Genomic DNA, 25,822 nt, shown 5'->3' on the forward strand with positions numbered 1-25,822 from the left:
CAAAGTTGAGGCGGCGCAAAGGCGGAGCCGAACCGCCGATGTTGGTGGGGCACGGAGAAGGGTATTCCTGCACAACGGGAGTGGCTGCAGTTTCAGGACCCCAGTTTTAGGACCCCAGTTTTAGGACCCTAGTTTATTGTGACAGCGCCACCTACAGAACTGGATTACCAAAAACACAAATTTAACCCCTTTCGCGGCAAAGATAAAAGATCACATTGTTGATCACAACAGATTGTTGTTCAACATTCATTACTCGTTAAAACATCACACTCTTACTTATTTTATCTGGACAAACTGAGCATCATTAGAAAGATTTAAGACTCGATAGTGTTTATGATAAAACTCAAACAGCGAACACAGAGATCTGGGTCTCCTCTTCCTGATTTGCGTCAGTAATGTACGCAAGTCTCATTCGCTGTACAGCTGTCAATCATCTCACGTTCAACGTGACAATAATCCTGCCCTTCTGCATGACGCGGTCCTGTTATCCGTGATAACAAAGCTAAGACACATCTCTTCACCTGAAACAAGAAGCTAATAAATGCACGATTTCGAGTATATGTGGTTTGTGTGTGATTTTCGTGCAATTTTGGGTATTTTCATATGAATTAAGAATGTTTACAGTATTGCCAAGCAAGGTGTAGCCATTAGCTGCATATAAATTGCTTTATTATACCATATTTCAACATCTTTTTATGACTTAAAACCATTTTAAACCGCGACCGGAATATGGTACAAATATCCTATCTTACTCGATGGTGGTTTAAGTGAGCTTTAAGTAAAAGTTTAATATTAATCTTTTAAATTGTGTCGTGTAGCTTGATGCTACTTGCTCTATTCCATAATCTTATTTGTTAAAATATATATATATTTTCTAATGAGACTTAGGATCAAGGTGGATCTTGATGTACAAACTAAACCACCTGGATCCTAGAACTGCGGTCCTGAAACAGCAGCCGCCGCTATATCATCCAGTTCGGTAGGTGGCGCTGTCACAAAAAACTAGGGTCCTAAAACTGCGGTCCTAAAACTGGGGTCCTAAAACTGCAGCCTCCGGTTGTGCAGGAATATACTACTGGGGGCACGGGTGGACGGATAACATCATCCCTCCCTTTCCCGTCTTTTGTAGTCAAGGAAGAAGAAAAATGGCGCCTACACATGTACTGAGATGCTGCCAGAGGGGTCTGGCGTGGATACCGGTGATATTTATTGCCTTAGTTGTGTGCTGGTCGTATTATGCCTACGTGGTGGAGCTGTGTATATGTAAGTGCGCTTTATTTTCCACACCAGGCGGGCACACGCCTACCGGAAGTCACTGAACTGAAACCTCAATGAATGATTTGTTTACATAAACTGGCTTATTGATTTCAAACTGGAAACAAAACAACAAGACTTATGGTTTTAATGTGGTTTTGGAACATATATATTGTGCGGTGTAGCGTTCGGTAGTGTTTGTGGACACTAAGATGACTAAGTTACCTTATTTGTTTAATTTACAGTTCATTTGAATGTAAATATTTATGTTAAATAGCCAAACAGTATAGAAAAAAATATATATATATATATATTCCCTAGTGTTACAGTAGGAAACCCATAAATATTTCTTCACGCGTCCCTGTTTATTCAATGTCCAGAGCAGACATCAGACACCAGGTTGTTGAGTTTCTAACTGAAATAATAGCACACATTGTATTTTCAATATGGACAAGCTGCTTATTATAAGTTTATAAGTAGACATGTTCAGAAGTCCCTGACAGAGTCAAGCCTCAAGTCTTCTGTCACATGTCCAATTGAAGTATGTTGTAAATCCATATCTCAACAATGTTCATAGAAGCAGAAGTGTGATTAATAAGGCAGATGTGCCATGACATGAGTCACAATTCTGCTAAACAGTTTCTTTCTCTCTGTTTTTATTTTCTCTGCAGTAACTATTCCAAGCATTGGCGAAAAATGTGAGTAAAACTTTTACCCGAGGAATAATGTACAATCATGATGTTTCATCACTTTTGAGGTGTATATGACCTGTATATATATATATGGTCTTTACCAATCAGAATCAAGTATTCCAAAGAGCCTAGTGAAAATCTTCTTAAATTCACGCACCAAATAACTATTCTGTGTTTTTAAGAGTTACAGATATTTGTATGTATGTATGTTTATAAAAGTACAAAGCCACTTTGGCACAGCTGTCAGGCTTCGTTCGGTCCGTGCTTGTGCTGACTTGCCCTTCAGCACAGTCAGACTGCATTAGTAATCACAAACGCCTAAAGAGACTGATTTATACTCCGACTGTTTCTGGCATGCTTCTCAGCAGGCAGTCTTGTTGTTAATAACTGTATACTGTTTATTCCTTTCAGGCATCTACCTGGTTGTGTTTCACCTGTCATTCGTCATGTTTGTGTGGTCGTACTGGAAAACCATCTTTACAAGACCAGCAAACCCTTCCAAAGAGGTACAGCAAGTATAAAACAAACAGTTGTGTATTTGTTTTGGACATTCAGTCCATGGCAACCAACATGCCACATATTAACATCATGTTAATGTTATTTCAGCCATTATAAATAAATGCACAAAATATGTATTTGTTTCTATGGAGTGTGCTTTTTATGTATCATTTTACACACTGTTGTTGTTTAAAATGGAATATGCTGCTGATATATCACACAATGAGCGGATTGTATTGTATTGTATTGTGTCTTAGTTCTGTCTACCTAAATCTGAGAAGGAACAGTATGAGAAGGAACAGCGTCCAGAGACTCAGCAGGAGATCCTGAAGAGAGTGGCCACCAGCCTGCCCCTCTACACCCGCACCGGGGCAGGAGGTTAGAGACTGACTTTACACCCTCAAACGCATAGAATATTTAACCAAATATGACCCACTAGCTTCTACCTCAAGGGCACGAGTACTAGATTTTGTCAAACACAGGCTTAGCTTCTTTTCTTTTTCTTTTTTTTTTGAGTGAGACGTGTTTTTATTTTTAAATGATGTACTTTAATAATTTAATTGTCAACAGTGATTAACTTTAAACTATCTGCACAAACAGCCTGTTTAAGTTTTTAGTTTAGCTGGCAATCAATTTGATAGGCATCCAAGATTACCACCCTAGTTAAGTGTAAATGATCAGTATTTATAGGCCTACATCGATTCATTAATTATGGAACTCTTTAAAGTTTTACCAGTTTTACAATAGAATGTATGTCAAATTTCAAATAAAATGGTCTTGTATGGACTTTATTGTAAACTTTAAAAAAAAAAACGTCTGTCTTTCTGTCCGTCTGTCTATCTGTCCGATCTCATAACTGATTATGCTCGCAGTTCATTTTGGTAGAAATACAATAAGAAACTGAAGAAAAAACACAATATAATGTAATTTTAATATTATATCTTTTTTTGTTATTATAATTTTATTTCAGTACTGTAACAGCCACAATAGATTGTTATGAGAAGTTTTTCAGCATGAATCAGCAGTGTGTGAAGCTTCAAGATTTTCTGTAATTTCTTGTTGTTTTCTTGTTCTTTTTCTGATGTCAGTCAGGACAGTTAATAAAGTGCCTATCCTCTAATTTCTGACATAATTGTATCATATTTGAGGGTTGTTTGTTGGTTGTTTGCTCACTCAAAGCCACTTTAAGACCATCTCTGGCTCACTCCGCAGATCTGAAATCCCTCTGAATCTATCTTTTATTATTATCTATTTATTGTTATTTTTGTTTCCGGTATAATCTGTTCATTATTATTTTATTACCTATTTATTATTACCTTTTTTATTATTATTAATACATTTTTACCTTTTGTTATTTTGCCATAAAAAACAGAAACTGGCATGATTTTTTTCCCCCCCCTCTTCTTGTAGCTATCCGGTACTGTGACCGCTGCCAGATCATCAAGCCAGACAGATGTCATCATTGTTCTGCGTGTGACATGTAAGTTACTGTAGTGCCTCATGGTCAGTTCTGAAGGCATTTCATTTCAATTTGTGTAATTTTAGCGACTTCTTCCTTCTAAATGCTTGTACTTGTTTCTGACAGGTGTGTGCTGAAGATGGATCATCACTGTCCGTGGTGAGTGAGATACAAGTTGTTGACACTGAAATTTAATTAGTAGCTAACATCTCTCTTTCCCTCCATTATCCACAGGGTAAATAACTGTGTGGGTTTCTCCAACTACAAGTTCTTCATCCTGTTCCTGACCTACTCGCTTGTTTACTGCTTATTCATCGCAGCCTCTGTCCTCCAATACTTCATTAAGTTCTGGACAGTGAGTAGATCCCTCACCTTTCATCATACTCATTCGTGTACCCTTCCTTGTACGTAAAAGTTTTGATTGTCATATGTGGGATGGATATGTGATCTCGGCGGTTTCCTCCATGTGCAAGTCATGCATCAGTTTATTTCCTATCTACCAACCTTGTCCACTCTGTCACCCTCATACTACTGTTGTGCTGTCCTTTCTATTTCATCTGCTTGTTTTACTTACACTACTCAGGTTAAAATCAGCTAAATAAATTAATACTTATATTTAGCAAAGATGCGTTAAATTGATTAAAAGTGACATTGAAGACATTTTAAATGTTACAAAAGATTTATATTTAAAATAAATGCTGTTCTTTTGAACTGTCTGTTCATCAAAATCCTAAAAAAAAAATCATGGTTTCCACAGAAATATTAAGAAGCCCAGATATTTTCAACATTGATAAATATGAAATGTTTCTTTAGCAGCAAATCAGCATATTAGAATGATTTCTGAAGGATCATGTGACACTGAAGACTGGAGTAATGATGCGGAAAATACAGCTTTGCCATCACAGGAATAAATACATTTTTTAATAGATTAAAATAGAAAATGGTTATTTTAAATTGTAATACAATATTACTGTATTCAAGTAAATCCAGCCTTGTTGAGCATAAAATACTTATTTTATAAGCATAAAAAAAAATCATAATAATGTCAAACTTTTGAACAGTAGTGTATATGTTTCGACAAGCACTTGTACGCTGCTTTAAACCCTTCTTCTCGTCAGCTTTTGCTCTCCTGCTGTGTTCTTCCTGTGTCTAACAGTCTGTCTCTGTTTGCAATAAGCTTTGCCGGAGGAAATCGGCAGAGAATTGTCCAAAGGTAATCCCTCACAGTGTTTAGTAAACGTGCCATTGAGTTACGTTGACTGTTTTTTGTCGTTTTATCCCCGTGACCCTAACGTACCCGTCAGGTTGTGTCGGAGTGACATGTTGCCCATGTCTTGCTCGTTGTTGATCTCTGTCTCACAGCTCTCCTTTCTCTCTCCCCCCTCTCTCAGAATGACCTGCCAGAGTCTCACGCCAAATTCCATGTCTTGTTTCTCTTTTTTGTGGCGGCCATGTTCTGCATCAGCATTCTTTCACTCTTCACTTACCACTTGTGGCTTGTGGGAAAAAACAGGTCCACCATAGGTAACACACCTGACCATACTCACTTCTCTGTATCTTTGTCTACATGTACTGGTGTAGATAGATTCACGTTTCTAACAAAGCTGTCATGCCTGTGTAGACAATTTGCTCAATGTAGTTACCATAGCAACAACAGTAGGCCTGCTGTGCACAAGCAAAACCTTGTTCAGATTTATTTCGGTAAACTGGTCTTTCAAATTTCCATGTGTTGACCAAATCAATCAAGCAGTCTTTGAAGCAATTTCCTGCTTGTTTTCCCATCAGCCCCTGTAATTTATAGCATAAATCCACTCAGTCAGCTTCAGTCACAAGAGCTAAATGATTTCATGTTGTGATTTTTCATGCATTTACTCTGCGTTCAAAAGTTTGGAATGGGTAAGATTTTAAAAAATGTTTTTGAAAGAAGTGTCATATGTTCACCAAGGCTGCATTTATTTGATCAAAAATACAGTAAGAACCGTATTATTGTGAAATATTATTACAATTTAATAGAACTGTTTTCTATTTTAATATATTTTAAAAATGTAATTTATTCCTGTGATGCAAAGCTCAATTGTCAGCATCATCACTCCAGTCTTCAGTCACATGATCTAATATGAAGATTTGGTTCTTATTATTTTATTATTACCAGTGTTGAAAACAGTTGTGCTGCCTTTTTGGTGAAAACTGTGATACGTTTTATTCAGGATTATTTGATGAATAGAAAGTTCAAAAGAAAAGCCTTTATTTGAAATAAAAATCTTATGTAACATTTTACCATCACATTTGTTACATCCTTGCTAAATAAAAGTAGTAATTTATTTATTTATTTTTTAAACCTTACTGACCCCAAACTTTTGAACGGCATTTTAAACCTTTTTTGGATTGTTCTTTATGTTCAGAAGCGTTCAGAGCCCCGGTCTTCAGAAACGGCCCTGATAAAAGTGGATTTTCCCTGGGCTTCAGCAAGAACATTGCTCAGGTGTTTGGGGACCAGAAGAAATACTGGCTACTTCCTGTCTTTACCAGGTGAATTTGAATATTAATGTTTGTTTAGTGCTGCTTGCTAAGGCAATATTTTGGCTCATACATGGGGTCATGGCTTTGAAAAACAGGATTACATTTTGGTGCTTTTTTGTTTTTACACTTTGGTACTACAGTGCTACCACATAGCACATAGCAACACATTACAAACCACTCTGAATACCTTAGTAACCACATAGCAAAGCCCTGGTAACCACTCACAACACCTTAGCGTCCTACACTACCGTTGAAAAGTTTGAGGTTAGTAAGAATTGTTTGTTGTTTTTTCTTTTGAAATAAGTACATTTATTCAGCAAGTACAGATTCAATCCTGAATAAAATATGTCACTGTGTCCACAAAATATTAAGCAGGACAGCTGTTTTGAACATTAATAATAAGAAATGTTTACTGAGCACCAAATTAGCATATTAGAATGATTTCTGAAGGATCATGTGACACTGAAGACTGGAGTAATGATGCTGAAAATAAATTACATTCAAATAGAAAATAGTTTTTTTAATTTGCCATAATATTTCACAATATTGCTGTTTTTACTGTATTTTTTTATCAAATTAATGCAGCCTTGGTGAGCATAAGAATTCTTTCAAAAATCTTCTTACCAAAGTATCCTTAAAATCAAGTTCAATATTGTAATATTTGACTTGTAGAGATAAAGTATACTTTTCTCTGTTATAGTCAAGGAGACGGCCTTTCTTTTCCTACACGGTTGGTCACTGTTGATCCAGAACAGCCCACTGAATGTCCCCAGCCTGGCGGGTTGGACAAATGGTGAGGTGCCGTTTCCTCTCCCACCATTGAGTGGCAGTGTTTGTGGAAAACCAACCAAAAAAGGATGAATACAATAGCGGTAACTCTCAGTGTGGTTCATTCCCACAGTGCTGTAGAAGGACCTGCTGAGCAAACCAGCCCTCTTAGTGAATCCCAAAACCACCTGTTAGGCAAGGATTACCACAGTGAAGAAGATCATAAAGAGAGAGATTTCTTAAAGTCTGGTACGTTGCATTTTTTTGCTTCATTCTAGCAGGCCTAAGTGGAAAAATTGTTGACAATATCCTTCATCTTGCCTTTCAGATGAAAGTGAGGCCATCACTATCTCTATTGAGAGCGAGTCATAGCTAGGTAAGGGTATTTCACACTAAGCATTGATATATAATATATGCAATATATGCTACACTACATTTTTAAAAGTTTAGTGTCAAGGCCTGTTTAAACAAAGAAGATATTACTATAACGATAAAGATATAGTTATAAAAATTATTCTAAATATAAAAGAATAGCAGAGTTCACACCACAACTATAACGATAACAGCACCGAGAAATGTCATGGTTGGAATCAATTTCAGAACTTTTTTTTTTTTTGATAAATGATAAAAACAACCAATCAGAATCCACCCTATTTTAGAGCTGGGACATTTAAAAGCGGCAGATGACAAAACTGAATAAACAGAACAATATCATGCACAGGTGTGGATTCTAATATAGATATCTTGTTATCATTCTTGGTGCCAACGGGCCTTTAGTAAAAATTTTTTTAAAAGAAATATATACTTTTATTCAACTTTTATGCATCAAATTGATCAAAAGTAAAGACTTATAATTGTATGTTATTTCTGTTTCAAATAAACACTGTTCTTTTAAACTTTCTATTCATCAGAGAATCCTGAACAAAAATGTATCACAGTTTACACAGCAATTGATAATAATAATTTTTTTTACTTGATTTCTGAAGGATCATGTGACACTGAAGACTGAAGTAATGATACTTTGCCATCACAGGAATAAATGGCATTTTAAAATATATTACAATAGAAACCGATTGTAATATTATTTCACAATATTACGTTTATAAAAATATTAGCACAATTTATTAATGTATTTTTGATCAAATAAATGTAGCCTTGCTAAGCATAACTGATGTCATTTCCTTCCCTAGGACTGAAGCTGGTGAGGGATGAGTCCTCAGCGGTTTCGTGCCTTTGACTCCCAGTACTGTTGAGGAGAATCACAGCCATCAAAGCTGATGCCTTAAACAGCTCTTTTTCTCTGAAAGCTCCTGAACACTTTCCACTTCCCATTGCTTACGGAGCATCCCAAATCTGTGCTGTACATCATGTCTATAAAATGACTCCCAGTCCCAATTCAACTATAGTAGCTGCACTCTTTTAACAAAGATTTGCACGCATGTCTTTTCGCATCCATCGTTTTTTTTGCACAGTAAACCGTTTTGTTGCTCAGGTCTGCAAAGACCCCACAAGACATGCAGATTTCACTTGTGAATTGATACAGGCGAGACAGATTTTTCTCTTTCTGTTCCCCAAGTGTTTACCAGGAAATGCACCACATCTGGAACCAACTGCTGTTTACGTGAAGCGTGTTTTTTATTTTTTATTTTTCTGGATCCGTGCCAAGTAACTGGTCTGACTGAGCGCCACAGAGTGTCACCGGCTGGACACGATGGCACGATGGCTCATTCGCACTTTTAAATTCATCACTAAAGAGTTTTTTTGTTTTTGGAATATACTTTCTTTTTTTTTTTACTTCATTGACGTTCATCTAAGATATAAACACACGTGTTCACAAAGTGCGACAGAGTGTGACCAGGCAGAGGACGCCTGCAAAAGACCCTTTTTGTGTATTCTTAAGCTGCTCCACTTGTATGGTGACTATTATTTTCTTTTGCCAGTCTTGAGATGATTCTGGTGTGAAATGTTGTGCACACGTCGGCCACTTTACGTATGCCAAATAAAGGGCTTATTACCAGAGCTCTGAACTCAACAGGAGTGTTTACAAAATGTGAGTAATACCTCTCTGCTCTTGCAGTGTAGCCAGTGTCACTTTGGAAACCAAATGAAAATCTTTGTAGGTTCCTCCTGCAGTATCAGAACTGGCCAGCAGGCGGCATTTACACTGCTTGATATTGTATTGCGCGGTCAGTGGTCTTTGGTATTGTATCACCAGATTTTTGTTCTCAATCCTCGATTAAAGGGTTAGTTCACACAAAAATGATATTTCTGTCATTAATTACTCGCCCTCGTGTCGTGGGTGTTTCCTTTGTTGATCTTCGGAACATGAATTAAGATATTTTTCATATGAAATCCAAAAGCTTTACACAAAAAGTGGTTATGATGTTGCTGTCTATAGGGGGTCAGAAAGCTCTCGGATTTCATCAAAAATATCTTAATTTGTGTTTCGAAGATCAACAAAGGAAACACCCACGACACGAGGGTGAGTAATTAATGACAGAAATTAATTTTTTTTGTGAACTAACCCTTTAAATTATGTTTTTACCTTTTTTCCTCCCCTTATATTTTATACATAAGCTTTGTGAATAGCTCTTCTTCAGATTCAAAATGCAAATTTTTTTTTTAGCCATTTTTGCAAAGCTGTAAAAGTGAAACTTTTTTTTCTCTATTTATATTTGTCGCAAGTTAGCATTTGTTAACTTTGGTCCAGCGTGGAATAATAATTGTGTCCGTCGGCTGTGACTGTAGCGTGAGCTAACGTGGAACTGATGTGTGGAAATCCAGATGTGTTTTATGTATCGCAGTATAGCTTCATTTGTGTTCTGACGTATCTAAAGAAATGACAAATCAAGACATTCATGCGAACACGCATTAGAGTGCCACTGTTCTGGAGTGTGTGTTGTTAATGAGGGTGAATCAAGTAAATAAACCAGTAAAAAGAGATTTTATTATGGAACGATGTACTGTTTCAAATCTGGAATGGCTTCTGGTAAGTATTACCAGATGAAGGGTTTGGTTTTTGAAGAGATCTTTGACTGTTTATGTGTTGAGAAAATCTAAGTTTGTCATCATTTTTACCATCAGTGACTACACATTGAAGATTGCTACTGGTTTTGAAGTAATGTTTTATGTGAAATAAATGGTATAGCTGTTTTGTGATCTTAAGGAATGCATATAGTGGTACAGAATGGGTTTAGAGATTGTTTTTGTCTTTTAAACAGCTTTCTTATAGGTATGAATTACACAGCCTTGATGAAATTAAAAAAGATGTTTTATGGTGTATCTCAGTTCTGTTTCAAAGCATGGCCCTAAAGCCATTTTTTATTTTATTTACAGAAAAAAAGTGCTGTCTTTCATTACATTTTATACTTTATTAATAAGTTACAAGTAAACATGAAGCCATAATGAAATTATTATAGAATATTTGTTGGTGTCTTTGTACCATTTTCTTTATTTCTGTTTCAATCAGATAAAAAACTGAAGCATTGTGCTTCAATGCATGGCAAACACAGCTACATATTTGATCTACTGATGTGAAAGTCTGGATTAAATGTTTTAAAATGCATATGGTACAGATAATGTAAAAAGAAATACATATTTTTTAATTTTGTGAACAAAGTACATATATGTAACAAGTAACAATAAATGTCAATTTTGTAAAAATCAAAACTGTGTTTCTGCAACATTTATACTCTACAGATTTGACTTGAGTTCCGTGGAAAAATGCCATTAATCTGATAGATAAAACGATGGAAGTTTATGAGTTGTTCTCATTAATAATCAAACGTGTGTGTGTGTTGGTTTCAAGGGCTGTTCTCAACCCTGAACTCTGTCCAGCTCATTAGCACTGAGGCCATTCAACTCTTGCAAATCACAAGTTAAACATACTATTCTCACACTCCTTTTGAGTTTAACCATCTTTGTAAAAATGCGTGTGTGTTGTCAGACTTTTATGTGAACTTTGGTCTGTCTGATCTTGTAACATAAACCCTCCCAGTTAAATGCTTGTATAACAAACGTTCTCAAGTCACAGTTTAGTTTCGCTATTGTACTATAGGCTACTACTCTAGTCTTTTTTTAAGTGAATTAAGTGCCTATCCGCAACATTTCCCGCATATTTTGTTCACTCACTTCTCTGGCTCACTCACTTCGCATATATGATAAAATCATCCCGCAGAAGCCATTCACGTGTGCTTGTGTGACACCATTGCGCATGCGCAGTGTAGTCGGATGAAAGAGTCGCATTTTCATTGGTCAGTGATCCATCACTATTTCCCCCGTGTATGGGCAGTCCCGCCCCTTTAACAAGTGCTGGGATTTCTCTACACAGTCTACTACAGAACCAATCTGCTTTCTCCTCAGTTTATTGGTTTCACGCATGCTGAAACCAACAGGTGTTTCGGGCAGTGGGGTTTGCACGGATTACAGTTTGCACTGGCTCTTATAAACAAACGGTGACTGAAGATGGACAACTCAAATTTCACACTTTTTGATCCGAGATGCAGACAAGATGCTCCGTTCTCTATCGATGTCATTATGCGTAAGTATATATGTGTTGCTTTTCCTTAAAGTTGCTCCCTGATGTTTATTTCCGTAACACGGAATGTGTTTTAGGACAGCTGTCAATTATAAAGTTGCTTTCACTGGATAGTTTTGTTGTTGATAGTGTAGATGCGTAAAGATTAACTATATTTTACTTAATTTCCGTATATCCACCATTCTGCCGTATTCACCATTTATCAAAAAGACAGTTTCTGGATTTTTTTTAGACCATTTTAAGAAGACTATTACTAATATTTGTATTAATATTATTATTAATAATACATACAATTATATATTTTAGTAACTCTAGGTGATAACTATGGAGAAATTCTAGTCTCCATTTTTACATAAATTACAGTGGTCATAGGCCTATTTTAATATTTTTCTTGAACCTGGAATATTTTCATATTTTAATATTTGTGAGATAATAAACTCTTCTATGATAGTACAACAATGTAGCCTATAATCAACCATACGAATATTGTGGAATATTATTTTTTGATGTATTCAACAAAGTTAAGTTAAGATATTTTGTTCATTATTACAGTTACTTTTGAATTTGACATTTGAGGGCTACACCCATAATTATTCAGATAAAATTGTCGATTGATAAATGGTTGTAAAAAAAACTCAACTAGGTAAAAAAAAAATGCCCCTGAAAACACAAGTTAATATCTTACGCTGCTTCCCACTCATTGTTGATAAGAAGTGATTATCCTGAGGTTCAGTGCACTTCGTACACATAGCATGATAATGTTGAATGGCACTAATGTGGATTCTTTCCAGGTGTCACCCTCAACTACTGTAGACTATACTGTAGCTACGTGTGTCAAACTCGCATTCTTGTTTTAATAGTTCTCATCTTTACTTAAACTTGCAATCGAGGTTTAGGTTTCTGGAGTAACAGCAGTGATTGTAAATGTAAGGGTTGATTTGTCATCATGTACGGTGTACATTCACAATTGTTAGGCAGATGTGCTCTTGTTAAAATGACTTGCAGGAAAGTGCATGAATGCTTTAGCAACACAAATTAGATAATGAAACTTCACATCTGTGAACAACAGAATAAAAATGTTGACGCCTGGTCTGTGTTAAACTACACAGCAGTAATGTGTAAACAAGAACTGCTCATTGCCACGGAGCACAACATTTGGGTGTGTGTGTGTGTGTGTGTGTGTGTGTTTGAGAAAGCTGTGTAACCGTTATTCCTGAAATTCTAAGGAAAACCCTGACTAGATTTCTCTAGCTTCATTCTGATTGAAAACACATGGATAGTTAGGAAGTGATGTATATGGTTTCAAAAGGATATAGTGGTTTTAAAAGAGTTTGGACATTTTTTTAATTGTTTACCTCTATAAGACTAGAGTTGTCCTTTTACTCCATCCGATGTGCCTTTTATTTTATTGCTTCAATTGGTCCAAATAGTTGAAATAGTCTTTAAAGACCTAGTAAAGTGGGACAACTAAACTTAATATTGTATCATTATATGTATATTTTTCCACTATTAAACAATACGCATTAAGTACTGCTATTTACGAGTGCTGTCAAATTGATTAATTGCATCAAACATAAAAGTTGATATATGTATATATATATATATATATATATATATGGATATGTGTGTGTGTGTGTTTATATATATATATACAATCTATCACACACACATATTATGTATTTACAAACTTTTAATCACGATTAATTGATTTGACAGCTCTACTATTTATATAATATTTTAGTATGTATCAGTATTTTGAATTGGCTTTTACTTTTTTTTAGTTTTCATTTTAGTTTAAGTTTTAAAGGGATAGTTCACCCAAAAATGAAAATTTTGTCATCACTTACTCCCTCAAATTGTTCCAAACCTGTATGAGTTTATTTCTGCTGTTGAACACAAAATAAGATATTTTAAGGAGTTTTACAGGTAGTAAATAACCAGACAGACACTGACTTCCATAGTAGGAAAAAATGACTATAGAAATCAATGGCTACTGTCAACTGTCTGGTTACCAAGTTTCCAACATTCTTTAAAATATCTTCTTCTTTTTTTTTGGTGAACTATCCCTTTAACAATTTTGTTTTTGTCATTTTTATTAGTTTTAGTCATTTTAGTACTACAACTTAAGTTTTTCAAGTGTACGTTTTTCATCTAATACTTAGATTCCACCAAACCTACAACCCTACAACAAATACTAAGTTAGTGACGAGTAATGATTTAGCCATTTGGATCATATTTTTAAAATAACAAATAATTGTTAAGTGTCCCTAAATGATCCCCATATGTCAGATATGGAAGCTTGTTTCACTTCAAAGTAAACAGAAAAAAACGAAAAAAAAACGTTAGAAATAAATTTGTAAATACAAGAAATGAAGTGTATTGTGTTTATAGTTACTTTCCAACGCTGTGGACCAACCCGTGTTTGTGCTTGTGTTTCTCAGAGTTGGATATATTTGGCATAGTCCTCTTCTCTGTGCTGACTTTAATGGCCACGGTGTCTATGCTGGTTTTCCTTGAAGAATGCATCTACATCTATAAGAAAGTACCGCCAAATAAGAAAAGCATAATCATCTGGGTAACCGGAGCAGCACCAGTGAGTTCAATAATTTGTCCTATCCGTTATGTCCCTCCCTGTTTTCTGGTGTGTTTTTTTTAAAATAAATCTTTCCTAATAACTCCTAATAAGAACTAACATGTCAAATATGAGATGTATCTGTAAACCCAGATGGAAACTGAGGCAATGGTACGTTTAGTAATGTCTAGTGCGTGACTGCCTAGATGAGTGATTATGAGTCTCAAGTTCATCTTGGCTTCTGAGGCATTATGTTTATCTCTCTGTTTTTCAGGTCATTGCTACCATGTCTTGTTTGGGCATGTGGGTTCCAAGGGCCACGATGTTCACTGATATGACATCAGCCACGTGAGTTCACCATTAGTGCTCTACTTTTGTCCGGTGTAGTAACTGTAATTCTGTAAACCATTAGTAACTGTAATTCAGTTTTGTTTTTTACTTTTTGTTTCACACACAAAAGCAGCAAGTTATAACATTAACATATATCTCTGACTCAATTGGCAGATACTTTGCAGTTGTGGTCTTCAAGTTCCTGATTCTCATGATTGAAGAGGTCGGAGGGGACGATGCTTTTCTCAGGCGCTGCAAGAAACAGTCGTTTAAGATCAGCACAGGACCTTGTTGCTGCTGCTGCCCATGCCTGCCTAATGTCCCCATCACACGGTAATCAAACCTTAAAGTGTGCTTGCCGTCAGACCCAGGAGGATTTTACCTGTGCAGAAATCACTACCACAATGCTATGCTGCTAGGTGGTTGCTAGGGTGTTGCTAGGGCATTCTAAGTGTTCTAGGAGTGCATTGCTTTTGGGTTTTGGAGTTGGAGTTGCATGGGTTTTTTGGCTGGTTGCTAGGTGATCGTTTATTGGCCCAAATCAAAATAGCCAATCCTGAAGTATCTATGACAGTGGTTCTTAACCTAGGGCCCAGACTTAGAATTATTTAACAAATCTTTAAAACTCCATGGGCGTTTTTTTATAATGAATTAATTTTTCTAGTTATGCAAGGCTCTAAAATATTTAATCAGGTAAAAATGTTTTTAAAATTTTACAATGAAAATTAGAACACCTCTAATAATTTGGTAAATTCTTAGTAGTCTGAATTTTTTAATAGTTGCTGAATTGCACCTCTTTCTTACTAACAAACATTGAAATTAGCATCTGAAATTTTGGTCAGTGTGCCATTAATTGCCCATATCTTCGACTGAATGTCAACAGGATGAGTGAACCTCTGGCCATTCAACTCTTCTGCAAATATGAGGTCTTTATCATGCTTAGTGCATAACTTAAAATGGGCACCTCTGGGCCATTGCACCCTTTGCTATCTGGAAGAAAGGAGTAGTCTGTGGCTCCTGGAACCATTGGCTTTACTCTATATCAGTGTTATGCAAGACTTCCAATATCAAACTCAACATAAACAGTCGAATGCAATATAATCCTACTTCATGAGATACCTGTGGGTGGGATCATGTGACCTGGAATTTAACAGATTTTTTTTTTTTAAACTGTGCCTTGATTTTTCAGACGATCTCTGTTTATATTGAAACTGGGGTCCTACCAGTTTGCGCTCCTGAAGTTAGTCTTCACCATCCTCTCTATAGTCCTTTGGACGAATGGCAACTTTAATTTATCTGATGTAAGTATTGACTGTGCAAGTATTTCAATAGCTATTTTTGTTTATGAACTTGAGAAAGACGTGCAGAGTGACTCTATCTCTGTTCTTTAGGTTTCGGCAACTGGAGGAGCCATATGGATAAACTCGTTTGTAGGCGTTCTCACCATTATTGCTCTTTGGCCAGTTGCAATCATGTTCATGCATGTGCGAGAGGCTTTACGCACTCTAAAAATTATCCCTAAATATGCCATGTATCAGGTTTGTGTGTGTTTTGTACTTATTCCTTATATTTTAGAACATCATTGATCTTCAGTATTGCTAGAATTAATTAGGGCTGGGTTAATTGAGGGCTTGTCTCTCTGTAGGCAAGGGCGTAGGAAAATTCAACTGCAGTAGCCACCGTTCCACCTGAAGAGGGCAGCACTCAGACATTTTTACACCTTATATTGTAGAATTAAAACACTTTATACCCAAATGTCAAAAAAATTACTTGCATCAATGAACAGCATTAATAAAGCCCCAGTCTTACTGATCATTAACTAAAAAAAGTTGTTTTAGGGCTTAGTTACCCTTTAAAGGTACTTTGTTATTAACCGCTAGAGCGCCGAAAGTTCGCAAAATCTGTGTTTTACTTTTAGTCTATGCTGTTTTCAGTTAATGAATGAACAGAACATGTAGCAGGCCTGCTATCCAATAATTCGCAATAAGCTTTGTTACTTTTGATATGAAACGAAGTCCCAGATTTCAAATTCTGCCCATTTCATAACGAAACCGGCACTCTTTAATGTGGCGTGACAGACCGTTGACAGCCACCATTTAAATAAATTAATTGGAGTAGATACATAATCATGTAGTTATAAAGTTAGTATTATAACTTTATTATTATAAAAACTTCCTTGCGTGTAATTTAAGTGTTCGTATAGGTAATATACCTTCAATATTAGTAGTACCTGACTCCCTGTATCCTTGAGAAAATTGGCCTTGTATTGTACCTGATAGTGATATTTGTCCAAATAAATCAAATCAAATCGTGAGATTTGTGTCAGTACCCAGCCCTAGAATAAATGTTGCCCATGATTCATCAATTATATCTGCCCGTAGTTGGTGTTGATTCTTAGCCAGCTGCAAACTGCCATCATTAACATACTGGCAATGAACGGGACTATTGCCTGCGCACCACCCTACACCTCCCAGACCCGTGGATACTGTGAGTACCGCCATGTTGCAGAACATAACACAACAATCCTCTTAAATTATCATAGAGCACATGACTTAAAGGGATAGTTCACCCCTAAATTAAAATTGCAATAGTAAAAAAGAGAAAGAGAAGTTTAGCAGAATGAGCTGCTCTATTAATGAAAGTGGATGGGGACCCCCAGGGGTTATCAAGGCCCCAAAAACATCATACAACTTTCATAAAAGTAATACCCTCAATTTCTTTTCACAGTGATGAGTCAGCAGCTGTTGATCGTGGAGATGTTCATCATCACGCTAGTGACTCGTGTTTTATATAGACGCCCATATGACCCCATACCAGATGCGGACGGTGTTGAGGAGACAAAGACTGCCCTAACCGCAAAATATGTTGTCTGAGAATAACAGACTGTTGTGTGTGAATGAGATTGTGTTATATATTTGGGGCTTGTTGGGGGGGAAAAGTAATGTCAACAATGATGGTCATTAACTTTGTATTTTCTATATGCATGTACATGCTATTTCTAATATTTTGGTAGATATGTTTTATATTGAGGTTACTAGGCAGTGGAATTTGACTGTAGAGTCAACCATGACTTTGAGGGCCCTGGTATTGATGTTTACACTTTGTATTGGGTGCATCAATCTGGAGATTTACATCAAGTTTCTGTTCTTATTTGGAATGCTTGGTCTGTTTATTGGACCACAAAGCATAATAAATCTGTGAGTCACGGTGCACATTCCTGAGATGAAGTGAGATAAAGTCATCTCTATTGCATAATGATATGCTGCATAAAAGACTTTTGGAATTGTATAAAGGTCAGGATGTGTTTATGTTGCTAAATTGTATGTCGATATATATTACCCTTGTAAAATCTGTCACTGCATATTGTTGAATACAGATTTTTTTACAGTATTAATGTTATTTGTCTGTTGTTGTTGTTGTTAAATAAAAACTATAAAAAAGTTAGAAACAAAGCTGAAATAAAAAAATTATATTAAATGAAAAACTTAAAAAACTTAAATGACTAAAACTGAAATAATAAATTAACGATATACATATATAAATATATATATTTATAAATTAATCATGTCAAAAACATAACAAAATTACATAAATCGAAAAAATGAAAATAAAAACTAATTCAAAATGTTAATAAATACTATGAGTAGCCTAACGTTATAACCTCTTATATACTGTCTATGGTTATAACTTACTGTAAGTAGCGAAGCGGACGGGTCTTGAATCAGCCTGCAGGGGTTGTATTCACTATAACAAGCGCCTCGCTATTCATCATTACCCCGCTTATTACATGGCTACCTACCAAATAAATCAATAATTTGACACAAAATATTGATTTAAATAGGAGTTTATTGATTTAAAATATTGCTTCCGTTAAAGAACACCGTGTCCATGGCAACGCTCCGTTTTTCATGGCAACGGTGTGTTATACACATAGACTGTAAAAAAATAGGTTATACAGCGGTCTGTTATCAATAAATGATAACAGACCGCATTCTACAATAGAATTTAACCAAGCCATGTAATAAACTAAAATAACACTTTTGTCTGCACACGCAACAATAAATGTAAATGCAACCTTTGGCCTTCAGTTGGTCAGACTGGGAGACCAGCTTAACCATTCTAAATCAGCTAGCTAGACCATGCTGTTTTTTTTAAATATATTTATATATAAATATATTTTAAAATATATTGAAAATATATTTTAAACACACACAGAATGTAAATACACATCAATTCAATTTTCAACAACAACAACTTGTACCCGCTGTTCTGCAACCTAACTGCCAACAAAGAGGTGTGGAAAATAAATAGACCAATCATAAAGCACCGTCTTTTTCCGGGCTCTTCTCAGCAAATCACAGTGATCGCTGTTTAAATCATGGTTGGTTGTGTGTTCGCTGCTTCGCTCTTGTCTACGTGCTGTTTAGCGCAACCTTTATATACTGTCTATGAGCGCAACAGTGGCCGTGCTAAAAAAAACACAAGACACTGACATTTAATGCAGTGGCCTGTTATACTAATAATAATATGAAACGGAGGTAAATATTCGGATACGGATGTTGCTGTCAGCTCTACGTTACTCTTTGGACGACCCCTGCCATGATCTCAATATAAAGAACAGCCTTGCCTCGGTCGTTTCACAGTTTCCCTCACAATGAGACTGTACGCATTTCTTCTGAATAACCATTTACCAAAGATAGAATATTATTCAAGGTTTTCACCATCGCCCTTGTCAATTAAACAGTTTCTGGAATTTGGTAAGTGCGAGCGCATCCATCACATGCACACTGACAGACACTGACAGCGGAACTATTCAGCATGATTATGTCGATCGTCTCATACATTGTTTTTATAAACGATTTTATTTTATAATCATTGTGTTTAGTGTTAATCTGTCCTGATTGTAAATGCGACAAATGACGTGATCTGGTAGACACGAACTTCGAAAACAATCGACGTTTGTATTTTGTATTAGTGAGGTAACTTAACGTAAGGTTAATGGTTCTGTTTTTATGACTATGCAAGGCATGTCACCTAATGACTTACAAAGTTTTTTTTTTTAACACAGAGATTGTTTGGTTTGCCATGTAGGCCTATGCCTAGAAAATTTGCCAACTCTATGCCCTTATTTAATGTATGTTATTTGCTAACGTCATAAACTTGTTTGCATACTATAATGATATTAAATAATTGTCCGTTAATCTAACAGTATTCATTCTAAGCAAAAGGGGGATGCTTTTGGTTTACAATATTGGTATACAAAATGCTTTTGCAAACAATATTCAGTGTGTGATATGAATACAATTGTCTACACCTAGGTGAGTCAAACGCAAAAATTAGTCATAATAAATAGTTTTACTCATTTACTCATATATTATTCCAAACTGTATGACTTTCTTTTTTTCGCGGGTCAATACAACTTTTAACAATCACATTAATTGCACATAATGGACTGTCATAATGGCATGTGTCAGAAGAAATGCTAATGCAACCAGTATAATTATGATATTAGTTACAACCTTGAATAAATTATTATAGGGATAATGAGTTAAATGATTATAGGGATAGTTAAACCTGCTTGTGATGTTTCAATTAAACCTATTGGTGCACTATGAAGGAGTGAATATTTGCCACATAAATTAAGTCACTAAGTTTTATTTGTATAGCACTTTTCACAAAGAAAATTGTATCAATGTATCAAAGCAGCTTTACAAAAAATCGGCAAATCGTTAAATATGGAAGTTGTGATAGTCTTTTATGCGCTATTGTGACGGTATGTCTTGTTTGTGGTATTTTAATATCTTCATTACTTATAGTTGCCTTTTCCGGTGTAGATTTCATTTTGCGATGACATAAACAATCAAGCAGTTGCTATTTAGTATACCGTTTAAATGGCTTTTTTTTTTGGCTTATGTTCAGTCTGATTAATGAGTTGTTTTTCAATCCTATGCAGGTTTCTCAGGTTTCATGTGTGGATGATAAAGCATTTTTTTGTTGCTTTTCCCTCCTGCATTCGCAGTTGTTTACGTTTCTGGTTGCCTGATTTTCAGGTAGGGATAATGCATGTGAGAAGACGTCTTACATGTTCCTGCGGAAGGAGCTGCCGGTGCGCTTGGCTAACACTATGAGAGAGGTCAATCTGCTGCCTGACAAGCTCCTCAGTCAACCTTCAGTCAAACTGGTGCAGAAATGGTGAGTATAAATGAGTTTGAAGCGGAGTACATGCTTAATTGAAGCCTGTCCTGAGCTGTGCCAATCTCTCCACAGGTACTTGCAAAGTTTTTTAGAACTTCTAGAGTTTGAGAAAAGGAAGCCAGAAGACCCACATGCCCTGAATGAGTGAGTAGGACTTGTGTTTTTTTAGCTTTTTGTGAGACATCTAGATGGTCTTGTTTTTCAGGCTGTTGCACGGCATGCTATTATATTTCATGCGAGGTGAATTCAGGCTAGAGTTTACAACTGAGTAATACAATTGGTAACTGAAAGCCACCCTGACAGAGCAAATATGCACGCTGGGTCAGCGAAAAACAGAGAAAGAATCCTAATCGCATACCATTTCTACATACAATGGCATTTATTATTGATACAGACCACTGTAAAAGATCTGAATAATGGACGATCTGTGAAGACATCGTCGACTAGACTGCCATCGGCACAGATCCTCATCGAAGATCAAGCGAACCAGTCCTCTGCACAGACTCTATGGCCAGCTTCAACTCCTCCCTCCATATGCTGGCGTGATATTCTGGATGATACCAATCCTCAATCTGACTTGTGTGAAACAGCCTGGAATTAAACCACATCAATATTATTGACTTTGAAATCAGTTTTCTCCAGATCTGCTTTATAGATGAAACTGAACTCATTCCATCATTTTACAACAGTTATTGAACTAAACTGAATTAACACTGAACCGATTAACTGAATAATGGCTGTTTAACTATTCTGTGTTTCTGTATAACAAAATGTGTTTTCTAATCTTCTGTACCTAAAGCTTCTTGGAGACTCTTATTGAGATCAGGAATAGACACAATGATGTGGTCCCGACCATGGCCCAGGGTGTGATCGAATATAAGGAGAAGTTTGGCTTCGATCCGTTCGTCAGCTCCAACATCCAGTACTTTTTGGACCGTTTTTACACTAACCGAATCTCCTTTCGCATGCTCATAAACCAGCACAGTACGTCATCCAAAAAAAAAAGACAGTCACCACATATTGGACAACAGCTTTATCGTAATTGCTTTTCTCTTTATTACAGCTCTCCTTTTTGGCAATGACATCAACCCAGCCCATCCCAAACACATTGGCAGTATTGATCCCAACTGCAATGTTGCAGAGGTGGTGACTGGCAAGTTTGCTTTTATTTAATTTTTTGTTCTGTTACACACCGTTCAAAAGTTTGACGTCAGTACGATTGAAAAATAAAAAATAATTATATTTTATTCAGCAAGGGCATATTAAATTGATCAAAAGTGACAGTTAAGACAACTATGTTACAAAATAATTATATTTCAAATAAATGCCGTTCATTTGAACTTTCTATTCATCAAAGAATCCTGAACAAAAAAATTTATGTTTCTACAAAAGTATTCAACAGCACAACTGTTTTCAACATTTATAATAATAAGAAAGTGAGCAGCAAATTAGCATATTAAAATGATTTCTAAAGGATCATGTGACACTGAAGAGCATTAAGAGACTTCTTTCTCTACCAAACCTCAAACTTTTCAGCAATAGTGTAGAAAATGCTTGGAATCTTTAGTTTGGATTTTGTTCCCTACTAATCAAATGCGATGTTGTTTTCAGATGCTTACGAGACCGCCAAGATGGTGTGTGAGCAATATTATCAAGCTGCCCCTGAATTGAAGACAGAGGAATTCAATGGTGGTACTTTTTCTTTTTATTCTCTCTCAAAACTCAATACATCATGTTTGTTTCAGAGTTCATTCATTTCTAATTCATGTAACTCAATTTCTGGAGTTAGCATTTCTCAAAAATGCTATAAATATTTAACTTTTCTGTGCAGCCAAGGCTCCTCAAAAACCCATCCAGGCTGTGTATGTTCCCTCCCACCTATTCCACATGCTGTTTGAATTGTTTAAGGTATGTTTCTAAAACTTGCACACACATGCATATTGAATTTGATACATCAAAGTGCTTGCATCTGCTACGCAATTCAGATTTCAGCAGCCCTCATCTTTGTGCTTTTCCCGAGGCCCTGACGTATTGCTGTAACAGCTTGTGTTTGTGTTTTCAGAACGCAATGCGGGCCACCAATGAGCTCCACGAGGGTAGTAAAGAGGGTCTTCCTCTTATAAAAGCAAAAGTGACCCTGGGGAAGGAAGATCTCTCTGTGAAGGTCAGTTTGTTTGCGAGCCTACACGTACAAATGACGTGCCTTGATCCTAAACTTCCTGTTATTTTCATCATAGATCAGTGACAGGGGAGGGGGCGTGGCTTTACGGAAGATTGACAGGCTGTTCAACTACACCTACTCGACTGCACCAACACCCAGTATGGACTCTAAACGCGTGCCATTGGTAAAAAAGAAGTGTGGCTACAGTATTCTTACAGCATCGTGTCATCACTTAGTTACCCTTATGTGTATACGAACCGCCAGTTTAACTTTTTATGAGATTGTGGAACACAAATGGAGACATTTAGCAGAATGTTAACGCTGCTCTTGGGCTTTCAAACTCTAAAAGGACACAAAACACCATGTATTGAAAATTAATTTAAATTGTCCTTTGAAGTCAAGCAGAGCCAGATTTAAGTTGTTATTTGTCAAAAGTCTTCCATTCCACCGCCACACTTAAAGGGATAGTTCACCTAAAAATGTTATGTTGTTCCAAACCTGCATGAGTTTCTTTCTTCTGTTAAACACAAAAGAAAAAATGTATAGAATGTTGGTAACCAGACAGCTGGTGGGCACCCATTGTGGGGAAAAAAATACTATGGAAGTCTTTGGGTGCCATCAACTGTCTGGTTAACATTCTTTAAAAAAAATCTTTTGTATTTAATAAAAGAAAGAAACTGTTTGGAACAACATGAGGGTGAGTACATAATGACGAACTTTTCATTTTTGTGTTAACTATCCCTTTAAATCTATTTTGTTCATCCACATATTCAACCTTGCTATGTCACAGTCATTCGAGTGACAAGGACTCAAACCTGGCATTTTTATATTTTAATATAATTTCAGTCTGTTCCTCAATGAAAGCTATTGTATTATTCCAGTACCAGTGTTGAAAGAAAGTAAGCCATAATGGTTTGGAACGACTTGAGGGTGAGTAAACGATGACACGATTTTAGGTGAATCATCGAACTTTAACCTTGAACAGCAGCTCTGAATGTAGCATGGTCCTCTGTAACCTGATCTCCATGCGTCTGCAGGCTGGTTTTGGACATGGTTTGCCTATATCCAGACTGTACGCCCGCTACTTTCAAGGAGACCTGAAACTGTACTCGATGGAAGGCGTGGGGACCGATGCCGTCATCTACTTGAAGGTAACAACAGCAGCTCTCAATTTGCACTTTAGTTAATCGTTTCACTGATAGGTTTTCAATGACATCCACCCCATCACCTTCTCTGACCAGGCCCTCTCCAGTGAATCATTTGAGCGTCTGCCCGTCTTTAACAAATCTGCTTGGCGGCACTACCAAGGAGGCCCAGGAGCGGATGACTGGAGCAACCCGAGCAAAGAGCCCAGAGATACCTCAAAATACAAGGCCAAAAGATAATTGCACTCACCCCATCCGTGTCCCACTGCACCCATTACAGACCTTTCCGTCTTTAGTCTAGCTTCAGTTGCCATGGCAACATCACATCGATGCTGAGTGTTCTATACTTGTTAGCATTTCCAGAGCAGAACGTCTGATGATGCAAGTGTCATTGAGTCTCTGCTCCTTCCTCCTTTGTGCAGCTACAGACGTAAGACACAGAGTCTCGATTAAGCGTCTTCCAGGGCGGTGAGAGGAAAGGGTGAGCATTTGTGTCCAGGGTGTAAGATAGTTTTTTTTTTAATTGTGCCGCACAGTAGCTCGCCTGTTTCATTTTCTATAGCAGTCAGAGAAGGAAGCCTGGAGTTTGAGATGGTCAAAAAAGAGCATTTCTTTCACTGCCATTCAAAAATGTGCAGGCAATAGAGAGAGGGAGGGAGAGAGAGAGAGTTTGTCCTCAGTTTCTGTGGCTTCCACTTTGATTTTCTTGGCTGTGAACTAATGGAGAACACTTTTGAAAAGGCTGAGGAGAAACTCAAAATCTCATGAAATCTCAAACTTGTTGAGGTTATTTTTCACCCCAAAATAAAAGAAAGAAAAATGTATATTTTGCATAAAGAAAATGAAGTTTTGTAGTACAATTAGTATACTACTGTTATTATACTATAATTATACTATAATACTTTGTAGTACAATAATGTAGTATATTTAAATAGTAATTTAAGTTGTTATATTGCATTATATATATATATATTATAAATAATATACATAAATATATGTTATAAATATAAGTAAAGATAACTACATACATAAATAACATAAGTAATACATATATTATTATGTGTAAATGTATATATTAGTGCTGTCAAATAGATTAATCGAAATGTATAATGTGTATATTTTTAGTTTGATGTGATTTATGTGATTAATCGATTTGACAGCATTATATATATATACACACAGTAATATATGTCCTAGTTATGTTTATATATTTATTTATAATAAAATATATACAGTCATATATTTATAATTTTTTTTGTTATTTAATTAAATGTATGCTGATTTTAATTGAAAAATGCAATTGTATAACTGTAGTGAGAATTTGAGGAGGAACATGTGGTTAGTTCTCCTGAAAAATATTACAATGCAAACAATTTCAGTGGTCCTAAAAATAATTTTCTTAATGCAAAATCGTTCTTAATTTTATTTTATTTTTTTAAATGTGCGCAGGACATTTCCTGGTTAGATGCGTCCAAATGTTTTTGGGGTCAGGGAGTATGCTGATGAACTGATGTTTCCAAGCATGCAGGAATGCACTTTTAAACAAATCAATGTAGTTTCAAACATGTATTTATTTATTTATTTGACCCCAATTTATTTAGCTTTTCCCCCCCCCAAGACTCTGAGCTGGGCCTCGGTCTTTAAGTGCGAGTAACAGAAGTACATCTCCTATATTCACTTATAGATCAACA

The 25,822-nt window shown here is 36.2% G+C and overlaps 3 protein-coding genes across 6 annotated transcripts; all 3 read left to right on the forward strand.

Moving 5' to 3' along the window:
- The first annotated feature begins 32 nt into the window (after window positions 1–32).
- Window positions 33–10,856, forward strand: zdhhc20b (zDHHC palmitoyltransferase 20b). 3 transcript variants are annotated; one of them, XM_079601517.1, is made up of 15 exons: window positions 33–46; window positions 1,079–1,263; window positions 1,926–1,952; window positions 2,358–2,452; window positions 2,702–2,822; window positions 3,855–3,924; window positions 4,030–4,062; window positions 4,138–4,258; window positions 5,081–5,116; window positions 5,295–5,427; window positions 6,306–6,432; window positions 7,124–7,216; window positions 7,325–7,440; window positions 7,520–7,567; window positions 8,382–10,856. In XM_079601517.1, exons 1-14 carry the CDS (start codon window positions 39–41, stop codon window positions 7,561–7,563), a joined length of 1,209 nt encoding a protein of 402 aa, XP_079457643.1. In that variant the 5' UTR covers window positions 33–38; the 3' UTR covers window positions 7,564–7,567; window positions 8,382–10,856. The 3 variants fall into 3 exon arrangements, with proteins under 3 accessions (XP_079457643.1, XP_079457641.1, XP_079457642.1); XM_079601515.1 differs by lacking the exon at window positions 5,081–5,116; XM_079601516.1 differs by lacking the exons at window positions 33–46; window positions 5,081–5,116 and having other exon boundaries at window positions 995–1,263.
- A 525-nt stretch (window positions 10,857–11,381) lies between these two features.
- slc51a (solute carrier family 51 member A) lies at window positions 11,382–18,086 on the forward strand. Its single transcript, XM_079601435.1, has 8 exons — window positions 11,382–11,731; window positions 14,170–14,321; window positions 14,575–14,648; window positions 14,805–14,963; window positions 15,820–15,931; window positions 16,022–16,168; window positions 17,012–17,117; window positions 17,358–18,086. The coding sequence occupies exons 1-8, from the start codon at window positions 11,656–11,658 to the stop codon at window positions 17,501–17,503; spliced, it is 972 nt and encodes a 323-aa protein (XP_079457561.1). The 5' UTR covers window positions 11,382–11,655; the 3' UTR covers window positions 17,504–18,086.
- Window positions 18,087–18,977: 891 nt separating this feature from the next.
- Window positions 18,978–25,000, forward strand: pdk3a (pyruvate dehydrogenase kinase, isozyme 3a). 2 transcript variants are annotated; one of them, XM_079601547.1, is made up of 11 exons: window positions 18,978–19,387; window positions 20,681–20,822; window positions 20,898–20,969; window positions 21,625–21,809; window positions 21,889–21,978; window positions 22,437–22,517; window positions 22,657–22,733; window positions 22,888–22,989; window positions 23,063–23,170; window positions 24,024–24,137; window positions 24,228–25,000. In XM_079601547.1, exons 1-11 carry the CDS (start codon window positions 19,285–19,287, stop codon window positions 24,369–24,371), a joined length of 1,218 nt encoding a protein of 405 aa, XP_079457673.1. In that variant the 5' UTR covers window positions 18,978–19,284; the 3' UTR covers window positions 24,372–25,000. The 2 variants fall into 2 exon arrangements, with proteins under 2 accessions (XP_079457673.1, XP_079457674.1); XM_079601548.1 differs by having other exon boundaries at window positions 22,437–22,514.
- The last annotated feature ends 822 nt before the right edge of the window (window positions 25,001–25,822 follow it).

This window comes from Phoxinus phoxinus, assembly GCF_949152265.1.
Source record: "Phoxinus phoxinus genome assembly, chromosome: 24".
NCBI classification, from domain to species: domain Eukaryota; kingdom Metazoa; phylum Chordata; class Actinopteri; order Cypriniformes; family Leuciscidae; genus Phoxinus; species Phoxinus phoxinus.

Coding starts and splice junctions, on each gene's coding strand:
- pdk3a (XM_079601547.1), top strand. CDS start 19,285: ATGAGACTGTACGCATTTCTTCTGAATAACCATTTACCAAAGATAGAA. Junction 20,823..20,897: donor GTCAAACTGGTGCAGAAATG/GTGAGTATAAAT, acceptor ATCTCTCCACAG/GTACTTGCAAAGTTTTTTAG. Junction 22,990..23,062: donor AGGAAGATCTCTCTGTGAAG/GTCAGTTTGTTT, acceptor TTTTCATCATAG/ATCAGTGACAGGGGAGGGGG.
- zdhhc20b (XM_079601517.1), top strand. Junction 3,925..4,029: donor CATTGTTCTGCGTGTGACAT/GTAAGTTACTGT, acceptor TGTTTCTGACAG/GTGTGTGCTGAAGATGGATC. Junction 7,441..7,519: donor GAGAGATTTCTTAAAGTCTG/GTACGTTGCATT, acceptor CTTGCCTTTCAG/ATGAAAGTGAGGCCATCACT.
- slc51a (XM_079601435.1), top strand. CDS start 11,656: ATGGACAACTCAAATTTCACACTTTTTGATCCGAGATGCAGACAAGAT. Junction 14,649..14,804: donor ACTGATATGACATCAGCCAC/GTGAGTTCACCA, acceptor CTCAATTGGCAG/ATACTTTGCAGTTGTGGTCT. Junction 17,118..17,357: donor CTCCCAGACCCGTGGATACT/GTGAGTACCGCC, acceptor TTCTTTTCACAG/TGATGAGTCAGCAGCTGTTG.